The sequence below is a fragment of the Pseudophryne corroboree genome, chromosome 4 (assembly GCF_028390025.1).
Source record: "Pseudophryne corroboree isolate aPseCor3 chromosome 4, aPseCor3.hap2, whole genome shotgun sequence".
NCBI lineage: Eukaryota > Metazoa > Chordata > Amphibia > Anura > Myobatrachidae > Pseudophryne > Pseudophryne corroboree.
The window spans coordinates 290946701-290960574 of NC_086447.1; the positions used below are offsets into that span (position 1 = coordinate 290946701).

At 47.4% G+C, this 13874-nt stretch overlaps 1 protein-coding gene across 3 annotated transcripts in view; it reads left to right on the forward strand.

Annotated features, from left to right (window-relative positions):
- Positions 1–13874, forward strand: part of SERPINI1 (serpin family I member 1) — a 164984-nt gene that overhangs the window by 110729 nt on the left and 40381 nt on the right. For all 3 annotated transcript variants that reach the window (XM_063916193.1, XM_063916194.1, XM_063916192.1), the window contains one exon: positions 8119–8313. In XM_063916193.1, coding sequence (XP_063772263.1) covers positions 8119–8313 — 195 coding nt within the window. The remainder of the gene's footprint in view (positions 1–8118; positions 8314–13874) is intronic.

Consider the following 13874-nt stretch of genomic DNA (forward strand, 5'->3'; position numbering starts at 1 on the left):
CTGACTTGCTGTTATCCTGTATGCACCCAACAAACTGGGTGCTCTTGCTTTTAAGCAGACTATTGCTAGTTGGATGTGTAATACAATTCAGCTTGCACATTCTGTGGCAGGCCTGCCACAGCCAAAATATGTAAATGCCCATTCCACAAGGAAGGTGGGCTCATCTTGGGCGGCTGCCCGAGGGGTCTCGGCTTTACAACTTTGCCGAGCGGTTATTTAGTCAGGGGCAAACACGTTTGTAAAATCCTACAAATTTGATACCCTGGCTAAGGAGGACCTGGAGTTCTCTCATTCGGTGCTGCAGAGTCATCCGCACTCTCCCGCCCGTTTGGGAGCTTTGGTATAATCCCCATGGTCCTTTCAGGAACCCCAGCATCCACTAGGACGATAGAGAAAATAAGAATTTACTTACCGATAATTCTATTTCTCGGAGTCCGTAGTGGATGCTGGGCGCCCATCCCAAGTGCGGATTATCTGCAATACTTGTACATAGTTACAAAAATCGGGTTATTATTGTTGTGAGCCATCTTTCAGAGGCTCCGCTGTTATCATACTGTTAACTGGGTTTAGATCACAAGTTGTACGGTGTGATTGGTGTGGCTGGTATGAGTCTTACCCGGGATTCAAGATTCCTCCCTTATTGTGTACGCTCGTCCGGGCACAGTACCTAACTGGCTTGCAGGAGGGTCATAGGGGGAGGAGCCAGTGCACACCACCTGATCGGAAAGCTTTACTTTTGTGCCCTGTCTCCTGCGGAGCCGCTATTCCCCATGGTCCTTTCAGGAACCCCAGCATCCACTACGGACTCCGAGAAATAGAATTATCGGTAAGTAAATTCTTATTTTTATTAATATAGTGCTCTTTCGCCAATAGGACTCAAGGTGCTTAATAGACATAATGAACATAATGTAGTACAGAAGCAATGACGTACAAAAAAGCTTTTCAGAAAATGCAGCGAGTATGGAGATTCTAAGGGGCATTATGGAAATGCTGAGTAAACAGGAAAGTCTTGAGTCTGTGTTTGAGAGGTCTCCACTCTAGTATCCATCAATGTGCGGGGAAGTGAGTTCCATAGAGTCGGAGCCGCATGACTAAAAGCTCGACCCTCAGATGAATTACGGGAGATTCTAGGTACTGCTAGAAGTCCTTCATCTACAGATCGCAGTAATCGAGTGGGGCAGTATGATTATTATTATTTTCTCTAACGTCCTAGTGGATGCTGGGGACTCCGTCAGGACCATGGGGAATAGCGGCTCCGCAGGAGACAGGGCACAAAAGCAAGCTTTTAGGATCACATGGTGTGTACTGGCTCCTCCCCCTATGACCCTCCTCCAAGCCTCAGTTAGGTTTTTGTGCCCGTCCGAGAAGGGTGCAATCTAGGTGGCTCTCTTAAAGAGTTGCTTAGAAAAAGTTTTTAGGTTCTTTATTTTCAGTGAGTCCTGCTGGCAACAGGCTCACTGCATCGAGGGACTTAGGGGAGAGAATTTCAACTCACCTGCGTGCAGGATGGATTGGATTCTTAGGCTACTGGACACCATTAGCTTCAGAGGGAGTCGGAACACAGGTCTCGCCCTGGGGTTCGTCCCGGAGCCGCGCCGCCGACCCCCTTGCAGATGCTGAAGATTGAAGAGGTCCGGAACCAGGCGGCAGAAGACTTTTCAGTCTTCCTCAGGTAGTGCACAGCACTGCAGCTGTGCGCCATTGTCTGTCAGCACACTTCCCACAGCGATCACGGAGGGTGCAGGGCGCGGGGGGGGGGGGCGCCCTGGCAGCAATGTAGAATACCTGTATGGCGAAAAATACATCACATATAGCCCTTGAGGCTATATGGATGTATTTAACCCCTGCCAGACTTCACAATCTCCGGAGAAGAAGCCCGCCGAAAAGGGGGCGGGGCCTATTCTCCTCAGCACACAGCGCCATTTTCCCTCACAGAAAGGCTGAGGGGAAGGCTCCCAGGCTCTCCCCTGCACTGCACTACAGAAACAGGGTTAAAACAGAGAGGGGGGGCACTGATTTGGCGATATACATATATATTAAATGCTATATGGGAGGAACACTTATATAAGGGTTGTCCCTGTATAATTATAGCATTTTGGTGTGTGCTGGCAAACTCTCCCTCTGTCTCCCCAAAGGGCTAGTGGGTCCTGTCCTCTATCAGAGCATTCCCTATGTGTGTGCTGTATGTCGGTACGTGTGTGTCGACATGTATGAGGAAAATGTTGGTGAGGAGGCGGAGCAAATTGCCTGTAATGGTGATGTCACTCTCTAGGGAGTCGACACCGGAATGGATGGCTTACTTATGGAATTACGTGATAATGTCAACACGCTGCAAGTGGGTTGACGACATGAGACGGCCGGCGAACAAATTAGTACCGGTCCAGGCGTCTCAGACACCGTCAGGGGCTTGTAAAAACGCCCATTTACCTCAGTCGGTCGACATAGACCCAGACACGGACACTGATTTCAGTGTCGACGGTGAAGAAACAAACGTATTTTCCTTTAGGGCCACACGTTAAGGGCAATGAAGGAGGTGTTACATATTTCTGATACTCCAAGTACCACAAAGAAGGGTATTATGTGTGAGGTGAAAAAACTACCTGTAGTTTTTCCTGAATCAGATAAATTAAATGAAGTGTGTGATGATGCGTGGGTTTCCCCCGATAGAAAATTATTGGCGGTATACCCTTTCCCGCCAGAAGTTAAGGCGCATTGGGAAACACCCCTCAGGGTGGATAAGGCGCTCACATGCTTATCAGAAAAATATCCTAAAAAGTATACACACACATGCTGGTGTTATACTGTGACCAGCGATCGCCTCAGCCTGGATGTGCAGAGCTGAGGTGGCTTGGTCGGATTCCCTGACTAAAAATATTGATACCCTTGACAGGGACAGTATTTTATTGACTATAGAGCATTTAAAGGATGCATTTCTATATATACGAGATGCGCAGAGGGATATTTGCACTCTGGCATCAAGAGTAAATGCGATGTCCATATCTGCAAGAAGATGTTTATGGACACGACAGTGGTCAGGGGATGCAGATTCCAAACGGCACAAAGATGTATTGCCGTATAAAAGGGGAGGAGTTATTTGGGGTCGGTCCATGGGACCTGGTGGCCACGGCAACTGCTGGAAGATCCACTGTTTTTTACCCTAAGTCACATCTCTGCAGAAAAAGACACCGTCTTTTCAGCCTCAGTCTTTTCGTCCCTATAAGATATCTGCCCAGGGATAGAGGAAAGGGAAGAAGACTGCAGCAGGCAGTCCATTCCCAGTAACAGAAGCCCTCCACCGCTTCTACTAAGTTCTCAGCATGACGCTGGGACCGTACAGGACCCCTGGATCCTACAAGTAGTATCAAAGGGGCACAGATTGGAATGTCGAGGCGTTTCCCCCCTCGCAGGTTCCTGTAGTCTGCTGTACCAATGTCCCCCTCCGACAGGGAGGCAGTATTGAAAACAATTCACAAGCTGTATTCCCAGCAGGTGATAATAAAATTACCCCTCCTACAACAAGGAAAGGGGTATTGTTCCACACTATAGGGTGGTACTGAAGCCAGAAGGCTAGGTGAGACCGATTCTAAATCTGAAAAATTTGAACACTTACAAGGGTTCAAATCCAGATGGAGTCACTCAGAGCAGTGATAGCGAACTGGGAACAAGGGGACTATATGGTGTCCCGGGACATCAGGGATGCTTACCTCCATGTCCCAAAATTTGCTTTTCTCACCAAGGGTACCTCAGGTTCGTGGTACAGAACTGTCACTATCAGTTTCAGACGATGCCGTTGGAGTGCCCAAGGCACCCCGGGTCTTTACCAAGGTAATGACCGAAATGAGGATTCGTCTTCAAAGAAAATGGACGACCTCCTGATAAGAACAAGGTCCAGAGAACAGTTGGAGGTCGGAGTAGCACTATCTCAAGTAGTTCTACGACAGCACGGGTGGATTCTAAATATTCCAAAACCGCAGTTGTTCCGACGACACGTCTGCTGGTCCTAGGGATGATTCTGGACACAGTCCAGGAAAAGGGTGTTTCTCCCAGAGGAGAAAGCCAGGGAGTTATCCGAGCTAATCGGGATCCTCCTAAAACCAGGAAAAGTGTCAGTGCATCATTGCACAAGAGTCCTGGTAAAAAATGGTGGCTTATTACGAAGCGCTTCCATTCGGCAGATTTCACGCAAGAACTCTTCAGTGGGATCTGCTGGACAAATGGTCCGGATCGCATCTTCAGATGCATCAGCGGATAACCCTATATCCAAGGACAAGGGTGTCTCTCCTGTGGTGATTACAGAGTGCTCATCTTCTAGAGGGCCGCAGATTCGGCATTCAGGATTGGATGCTGGTAACCACGGAGGCCAGCCTGAGAGGCTGGGGAGCAGTCACACAGGGAAAAAAAATGAAAAAAAAAAAAATTTCCAGGGAGTGTGATCAAGTCTGGAGAATTCTCTCCACATAAATATACTGGAGCTAAGAGCAAATTTGTAATGCTATAAGCTTAGCAAGGCCTCTGCTTCAAGGTCAGCCGGTATTGATCCAGTGGGATAACATCACGGCAGTCGCCCACGTAAACAGATAGGGCGGCACAAGAAGCAGGAGGGCAGTGGTCAAAACTGCAAGGATTTTTCGCTAGACGGAAAATCATGTGATAGCACTGTCAGCAGTGTTCATTCCGGGAGTGGACGACTGGGAAGCAGACTTCCTCAGCAGGCACGACCTCCACCCGGGAGAGTGGGAACTTCATCGGGAAGTTTTCCGCATGATTGTGAACCGTTGGGAAAGACCAAAGGTGGAAATGATGGCGTCCCGCCCGAACAAAAAACGGGACAGGTATTGCGCCAGGTCACGAGACCTTCAGGCGATAGCTGTGGACGTCCTGGTAACACCGTGGGTGTAACAGTCGGTGTATGTGTTCCCTCTTCTGCTTCTCATATCCAAGGTATTGAGAATTATAAGACGTAGAGGAGTAAGAACTATACTCGTGGCTCCGGATTGGCCAAGAGGGACTTGGTACCCGGAACTTCAAGAGATGCTCACAGAGGACTAATGGCCTCGGGAGCTAAGATGGGATTTGCTTTCAGCAAGAACCATGTCTGTTCCAAGAGGAACCGTGGCATCTGCCTCTAAGAAAGGACCTGCTCCAGCAGGGACCTTGTCTGTTCCAAGACTTACCGCGACTGCGTTTGACGGCATGGCGGTTGAACACCGGATCCTAAGGGAAAAGGCATTCCGGAAGAGGTCATACCTACCCTGGTCAAAGCCAGGAAGAAGGTGACCGCACAACGTTATCACCACATGTGGTGAAAATATATTGCGTGGGTGAGGCCAGGAAGGCCCCACGAAAAAAATTTCAACTAGGTCGATTTCTGCACTTCCTGAAAACAGGAGTGTCTATGAGCCTCAAATTGGGGTCCATTAAGGTTCAAGTTTCGGCCCTGTAGATTTTCTTCCAGAAAAAATTGGCTTCAATTCCTGAAGTCCAGACTATTGTCAAGGGAGTATTGCATATACAGCCCCTTGTGTGCCTCCAGTGGCACCGTGGGATCTCAACGTAGTGTTGGGATTCCTCAAATCATATTGGTTTGAACCGATCAAATCTGTGGATTTGAAATATCTCACATGGAAAGGGACCATGTTGTGGCCCTGGCCTCGGCCAGGCGATTGTCAGAATTGGGGGCTTTGTCTTAAAAAAAAAAAAAGCTCATATTTGTTTTTCCATTCGGACAGGGCAGAACTGCGGACTCGTCCCCAGTTTCTTCCTAAGGTGGTGTCAGCGTTTCGCCTGAAACAACATATTGTGGTGCCTGCGGCTACTAGGGACTTGGAGGACTCCAAGTTGCTAGACGTTGTCGGGGCCCTAAAAATAGATATATATATATATATATATATATATTTCCAGGACGGCTGGAGTCAGAAAGTCTGACTTGCTGTTTATATTGTATGCACCCCAAAAGATGGGTGCTCCTGCTTCTAAGCAGACTATTGCTCGTTGGATTTGTAGTACAATTCAGCTTGCACAGTCTGTGGCAGGCCTGCCACAGCCAAAATCTGTCAATGCCCATTCCACAAGGAAGGTGGGCTCATCTTGGGCGGATGCCCGAGGGGGTCTCGGCTTTAAAATTTTGCCGAGCAGCTACGTGGTCAGGGGGGAACACGTTTGTAAAATTCTACAAATTTGATACCCTGGCTGAGGAGGACCTGGAGTTCTCTCATTCGGTGCTGCAGAGTCACCCGCACTCTCCCGCCCGTTTGGGAGCTTTGGTATAATCCCCATGGTCCTGACGGAGTCCCCAGCATCCACTAGGACGTTAGAGAAAATAAGATTTTACTTACCGATAAATCTATTTCTCGTAGTCCGTAGTGGATGCTGGGCGCCCATCCCAAGTGCGGATTGTCTGCATTACTTGTACATAGTTATTGTTACAAAAATCGGGTTATTATTGTTGTGAGCCATCTTTTTTAGAGGCTACTTCATTGTTATCATACTGTTAACTGGGTTCAGATCACAAGTTGTACGGTGTGATTGGTGTGGCTGGTTTGGGTCTTACCCGGGATTCAAGATCCTTCCTTATTGTGTACGCTCGTCCGGGCACAGTACCTAACTGAGGCTTGGAGGAGGGTCATAGGGGGAGGAGCCAGTACACACCATGTGATCCTAAAAGCTTGCTTTTGTGCCCTGTCTCCTGCGGAGCCGCTATTCCCCATGGTCCTGACGGAGTCCCCAGCATCCACTACGGACTACGAGAAATAGATTTATCGGTAAGTAAAATCTTATTATTATTGTCATGTATTTCTATAGCGCCTAACAAAGTACATAAACAAATGAGCAAAACAAGAAACAAGGACTTATAGTACAAGACAATGTAGGACTAGTACATGATATATAAACATTTCTGCATCAGGGGACATGACACTAAGGGGGGAATTCAAATGTTATCGCGGGTCCCTGCACCGGCGAGTGCCCACTGGTAGCTAATGAAAAGTTGCTCTCGACAGGCACGTGAAGTTAATTTCAGCTCGCTACCCCCGGGGGTAGCCAGCTGAAAAGCATGAAAAGAGACCCATTTGGGGGCCCAAACGGAACTTTTCACGCTCGCGCCCATTAGTTAAGTCAGGTTTAGGTGCTTTGCGCATCTAAACCTGACTCTAAAGGATGTGATCAGTGAGATAAGTGGGGACAATTGAATATCGCCACACTATCTCCTGTCACTTTAGACGGGAGATCGAGCTCAAATAAAAAATTAAATTCCCCTCCCTAAAATAAGTATCAGGATGGCAGATCCGATAGTTAGGTGCCGTCGAAGGAAGTATGGAGTAGAAGATAGTCTGGGTAAGAGAAGGAAAATCACATGAGGGGAGAGGGCCCTGCTCGTGAGATCTTACACTCTAAATGGGAGAGGGCAGACAGGGGTGACACAGATGGGAAGAGGGTTAGGATGAGAGATGGCTGGGTTTGATGAAGAAGTGGGTCTTGACAGCCAGTTTAAAGCTTTGTGGAGAGTATGGAGATATGTAGTTCTTAAGAATATGCTGGTTTTTTTCTATTCTATTTTCACATTAATATTTCTGGGACTATTGCTCGTTTTCCATTAGGCCATATTTGCTGATGCCATTTAGAAACAATTAACATAAACCTTGGGCCAAATGTAATAGAGTGAGAGTTTCAAAAAGTGAGAGATTTGGTAAGGTTTTGCAGTTTTTTTTAAAGTGGCAATCATTTACACAGCAAGATCAACCTGGTTTTGCAGTGTAAATGATTGCCACTTTTAAAAAAAAAAATGAAAACCTTACCAAATCTCTCATTTTCTGAAACTCTCACTCTATTACATTTGTCCTCTTATGTCCAGTGGTCAGATATAAACGATATACAACTGTGTAACTATTACTCTGTACGACCTATGTTTCATCCCAGTGTCCGCTTTTGCTGACCTTGTTGAAGTGACCTTATAATCTTGAGCGACAGAGGAAAAGTTAGTGACTAGCAATACACTCTCACCACTGACACACTGCTTATGCTTATTGCATCAGGTTTTTTTTACATTTATATTATGTTCTTGCTCTTTTGTTTCTTCTGTCCCTAACATAGCTGTGCAATTTACTGTTTATTATCCAACAGATCGTATTCACAATCTTTTGTCATCTGAAGACTTCACAGAGCTAACAAAGCTAGTTCTGGTCAATGCCATCTATTTTAAGGGTAACTGGAAATCACAGTTCAGACCTGAGAACACCAGAACATTTTCTTTTACTAAAGACGATGAGAGCGAAGTACAGATCCCAATGATGTACCAAAAAGGAGATTTTTACTATGGTAAGTGAAATCATTGTCAAGGGGGTGCTTCAGAGAGGGACGCAGCTGCTGTGCTTAAATATGCTAAAGCTAGGTACACACTATACAATTATCTGTCAGATAATCTGCCAGATCTTGCAGGTTGGAGTGAAAATCTGGTAATGGATGAGAGCAAATTACAGTCTATCATTTGTTCCCAAACACTGGAAAACGAACAAAACCTGTTGTTCATACAAATTGGTTAAACACAAATTTAACCAATTTGGATGAACGACTGTTTTTGACAGTTTTGCAGTTTTTGGGAACAAATGATAGATTGTAATTTGCTCTCATCCATTACCAAATTTTCATTCCAACCAGCTAGATCTGGCAGATTATCTGCCAGATAATTGTATAGTGTGTACCTAGCTTAATGCTGCAGGAGATTCCACATGCCTCCTGCACACTTGTGTGATCCGCTGAAGTGTCTGAAGATGCAGCATCAGACCACTCTGCATGAACATTAGCCATCTGAGTCAGTCAGGATGGCTGGGAAGTTCTCTGCAGAGGCCAGTAAATCTACATCAGAAGAACACACATTAGCCGCGACACTCCTCTGTTTTGGGAAACTCCCCCTCCCCGCCGCCAAGCCACACTGTGGCTTAGGGGGGCAAATTGTCTGACGACATAGGACCAGTTCTGCCGCCGGATGGGTCCAGCGCATGCAGATTGAGAAAACCATTGGTTTGTGTAAATCTCTGAATTGGGCCCGAAGTCACAATTTATCAAACTGACACCCCAAGGTCCTTCTACGCAGCTTCAAAGGGTATGACAATTTGTTAAGTTAAACCTAAAATAAGATGAAATATACGTAATATACTAGTGCTTAACATTTGATGACAAATGTTATATGCAGTGGCCAAGAGCTCAGATTATATGGGCATTGTGTGGGGCGTTGAGGATCAGATTTGTGAAGATTCTACAGCTGTGGTTTTAAAAGTATGATGGAGAGAAGCGATCCCAAATCTGGGCTTCACTTTATTAGTGTATTCTCCCATTGAATCTCTATGTACACTAAGGTTGATTTTCAATTATACGCTTTAATTTACTGCAGCTAATTGTCTCGCCTGGTGCTATCCTATTAGCCCTGTTGCTGGCACTTATAGGGGACAGACAAGACCAAATTCCTGATAAGTAAGCACTTAAATCATTACAGCGGAAACACTTCGGTCCACAGCTATTTGTGGATCCTATGTGTGTTTGTGTGAAAAAGGATAATTTTTCTCGCAGAAAAACAGGCTATAATTGGATAGCCTGATAAATGACCGTTGGGCAACAATTGTGCAAAAAGCACTTTTTTTTTTTGCTAGAAAAATGAAAGCCACTGATAGGATACCCCCTTACTATATATGCTGGCCTGATTGAGTAGTATGCACTGTCGATGTTGCATACTACTCAAGTGGAGTGATTTTTTTACCACTGCTTTATATCTGTGCCGGGCACACGCATCGATTGATTTGCTGTAGCTCATGCACAGAGGATTTATTCGCAAAGTGAATGACAGGTATTCAGCGTTTGGGGAAGGTAACGGGGGTGTCTAGGAAAATGCAGGCGTGTCGAGAGCTTTTTGGGTGAGCCAAGATCAGCCACTGGGAATTCAGTCACAGCTGAAGACCCCTCAGCATTTTGGGAGAGCTACTGTGTCTGAGACAGCATAAACTTTTACTCAGATGTTTGATGTTGGACCAATGTGCATCCGATGTTTCCGCTTTTTATGTAAGCTGTGGATGTGAGATGCTGGCACTGGCTATCTCTATGTAACAGATGCACCTGACTCATTAGCATATTTTCACAATTGCGCAGCGGGTGAAATCACATCTGTAAATGCATTTGCCTACAACTATAAATCAAACCCATTCTTCATTATAAGACCACATTCAGTCTCACTAGTTTCCTTACTCCAAAACATATTCAAAGCACTTCTTTCTGCTGCGGGGTACACTGGGCTCCACAGGGAATGACTTTGGGGTGTAGAGTAGGATCTTGATCCAAGGCACCAAAAGGCTCAAAGCTTTGACTGTTCCCAGAATGCATAGCGCCGCCTCCTCTATAACCCCGCCTCCGTGCACAGGAGCTCAGTTTTGTAGTTGGTGCCATGCAGTAAGCAGGCATACGAAAGGGGGGCTGCTCCAGCAGCCCTGAGAAGAAGCTTTAAAAAAAAAAAAAAGGCTAGCTGCGGAGCTAAGTAAAAATTGGGAAACACCCCCGTCAGTGGATTCGCAGGTGGCGCGGCTGGTGGTATCCTCAGCTCTACCGGTAATTGCCGTCACGTCTCTGAAAGAACCGACGGATAAGCGTGTGGAGGGTTGTTTAAAGGCAATTTACACCCTAACTGGTGCTGCGCATAGGCCCACCATTGCAGCGACATTGGCTGCAGAGGCTGTTGAAGCGTGGGCTCAGGAGCTGGAGGCGGAGTTGCCTTCCAGCGCTTCTGATCATGCTAGACAATGTGTGTCTTATATTGTCACAGCTTCTCATTACATTAATGAGGCAGCTTCTGATGCCGGTATTCTGGCGGCCAAGGTTCTCTGGTTACGGTCTACCAGGACCGTAACCAGAGAATCCGGCAAGCCAAAATGGACGTACAGTAGTAGTACTGTACGTCCATTTTGGCTTGCCGGATTCTCTGGTTACGGTCCTGGTCTGTGGATCTGGACTCTAAACCCTGGAGGTACTCCCTTTTAAGGGAGACATTCTTTTCGGAGAAGACCTCAACAAGATAGTGGCTGACTTAGCTTCTGTTAAAACAGCATGTCTACCTAGTACTGCTCCTTGGGTGCCGAAAGCTAAGAGTACTCCATTTCGCTCCTTTCGTCCATCAGGGAAAGCAAAAGGTCAGGCGTACCCGAAAAAGGTTCGCACTTCCGAACCCAATAAGCCCAAACCGAAACGGGCCTGGGCTGCCCGTCAGCCTGCTTCCAAAACTGAAAAGCTTGCCGCATGACGGGGCGGGCCTCCCTCTGGGGGATCCCAGGGTGGGGGGCCGACTTCTAGGGTGTACCCAGGAATGGTTGAGGACCACTTCCGATGCCTGGGTACGGGAAGTCATCACTCGAGTTTACACCGTATCCTTCAAGAATCGTCCCCCTCATCGATTTTGCCTGACAGACGTCCTTTTGGATCAGGTGATGGCAAAAACTCTTCATTCGGTGGTACAGTCCCTCCTGGACACAGGAGTGGTAGTACAGGTGCCTCTGGCTCAGAGAGGCAAGGGGTACTTTCACCGCTGTTCCTAGTCCTGAAACCGAATAGGTCATCCCGGCCCATTCTCAACCTCAAGTCCTTGAACAAATTTGTGAGGGTCTCCAAGTTTCGTATGGAGACTTTTCGCTCTATTGTTCTGGCCTTGGAACCTGGGTGAGGTTTGCGGTTGGCAACCTCCATTACCAATTTTGGGCGTTACCTTTTGGTTTGACCACGGCTCCGCGAATCTTCACCAAGGTCATGGCGGTTATGTACTCCTCTGTCAAGGGGTCAGGATCCTACCGTACCTGGACGACTTGTTAATCCTGGCAAATTCCCCAGAAATTCTCCTACGCCATCTGGATCTGACTTTCCAGTTTCTGCAAGCCCATGGGTGGCTCATCAACTGTAAGAAATCTTCCCTGGTCCCTGCTCAGAGCATGGTGCACCTGGGGGTGTTGTTGGACACTGACAACCAGCATTTGTTCTTGTCTCAGGAGAAAGTCCTGAAGCTTCAGGACAGGATTCAATGCTTCCTATCTCGTCCGCAAGTGTCGATACATTCGGCAATGCAAGTGCTAGGTATCATGGTGTCGGCTTTCGACATGTTGGAGTACGCTGAATTCCATTCCCACCCTCTGCAGAAGCTGATTCTTGCCAAGTGGGACGGCGTGCCTCACCGGATCAAGTCTCAAATGATCTCCTTGTCTCCAGAGGTCCGTCTGTCACTGAGCTGGTGGCTTCAGGACCAACGATTGAGCAGGGGTCGTCCCTTCTGGATCTCCAACTGGGTCCTTCTGATGACTGATGCCAGTCTGAGAGGTTGTTACAGCAACACTCTCTTCAGGGTCGCTGGACCAAGGAGAAGTCTATCCTCCCGATAAACATTCTGGAACTGCGGGCGGTGTTCAACTCATTGAACTTGGCCCAGCATTTAATACAAAACAGACCTGTTCAAGTACAGTCGGACAACGCCGCCACAGTGGCGTACATCAATCACCAAGGCAGCACTCAAAGCCGCATGGCATTGAGGGAAGTATCACGGATTCTTCAGTGGGTGGAATGCCATCTGCCAGCCATATCGGCAGTGTTCATTCCGGGCGTCCTAAACTGGGAAGCGGACTTTCTCAGTCATTAGCACGTACACGCCGGAGAGTGGAGCCTCCATCCAGAAGTGTTTCAACTCCTCGTGGACAAGTGGGGCCTTCATTATGTGGACCTGATGGCATGTCGACACAATCCCAGGTTCCGGTCTTCGGAGCAAGGACAAGGGATCCTCAAGCAGCGTTCGTGGACGCACTGGCAATTCAATGGAACTTTCGGCTGCCATATGTGTTCCTTCCGGTTTCACTCCTGCCCAGAGTAATAAGGATGTTCAAGCAAGAAGGAGGAATCCTACTTCTGATCGCTCCAGTGTGGCCCAGACGGCACTGGTTCTCAGACCTTTAGGGTCTCTCGATAGAGCGTCCCCTTCTGCTTCCGCAGTGCCCAGATCTCCTCGTTCAGGGCCCCTGTGTATATCAGGATTTAGCCCGATTGGCTTTGAAGGCGTGGCTCTTGAAGCTTCCGTTTTAAGGGCCAAAGGATTTTCTGAGGCGGTCATTCAAACCATGTTTAAGGCTGGGAAACTGACTTCTGCTCGGATTTATCATAGGGTCTGGAATTCTTACTTTGCTTGGTGCGCATCTAACAATCATAACGCTTACAAGTTTAGTACGGCCAAACTTTTGGCCTTTCTACAACAGGGCCTGGACTTGGGCCTTCGTCTGGCCTCCATCAAGGTTCATATTTCTACCTTGTCAGTTTGGTTCCAGAGAAAAATTGCAACTTTACCTGATGTTCATACATTTACTCAGTGTGTGTTGCAGATTCAACCTACTTACATCCTGCCTGTGGCTCCTTGGGATTTGTCGGTGGTTCTGGAGGCATTGCAAGGGTCTCCGTTTGAGCCTCCTGAATCGGCAGACCTTAAGTGGCTTTCTCTTAAGGTGTTGTTTCTGCTGGCTATTGCCTTTGCCAGACGGGTGTCGGATTTGGGTGCTTTGTCCTGTAAGTCACCATACCTGATTTCTCTTACGTCCTAGAGGATGCTGGGGACTCCGTAAGGACCATGAGGTATAGACGGGCTCCGCAGGAGACTTGGGCACTATAAAGAACTTTTAGTATGGGTGTGCACTGGCTCCTCCCTCTATGCCCCTCCTCCAGACCTCAGTTAGATTTTGTGCCCAGAGGAGATAGGGTGCATTACAGAGGAGCTCTCCAGAGTTTCTCTGAAAAATAATTTTGTTAGGTTTTTTATTTTCAGGGAGCACTGCTGGCAACAGGCTCCCTGCATCGTGGGACTGAGTAGAGAGAAGCAG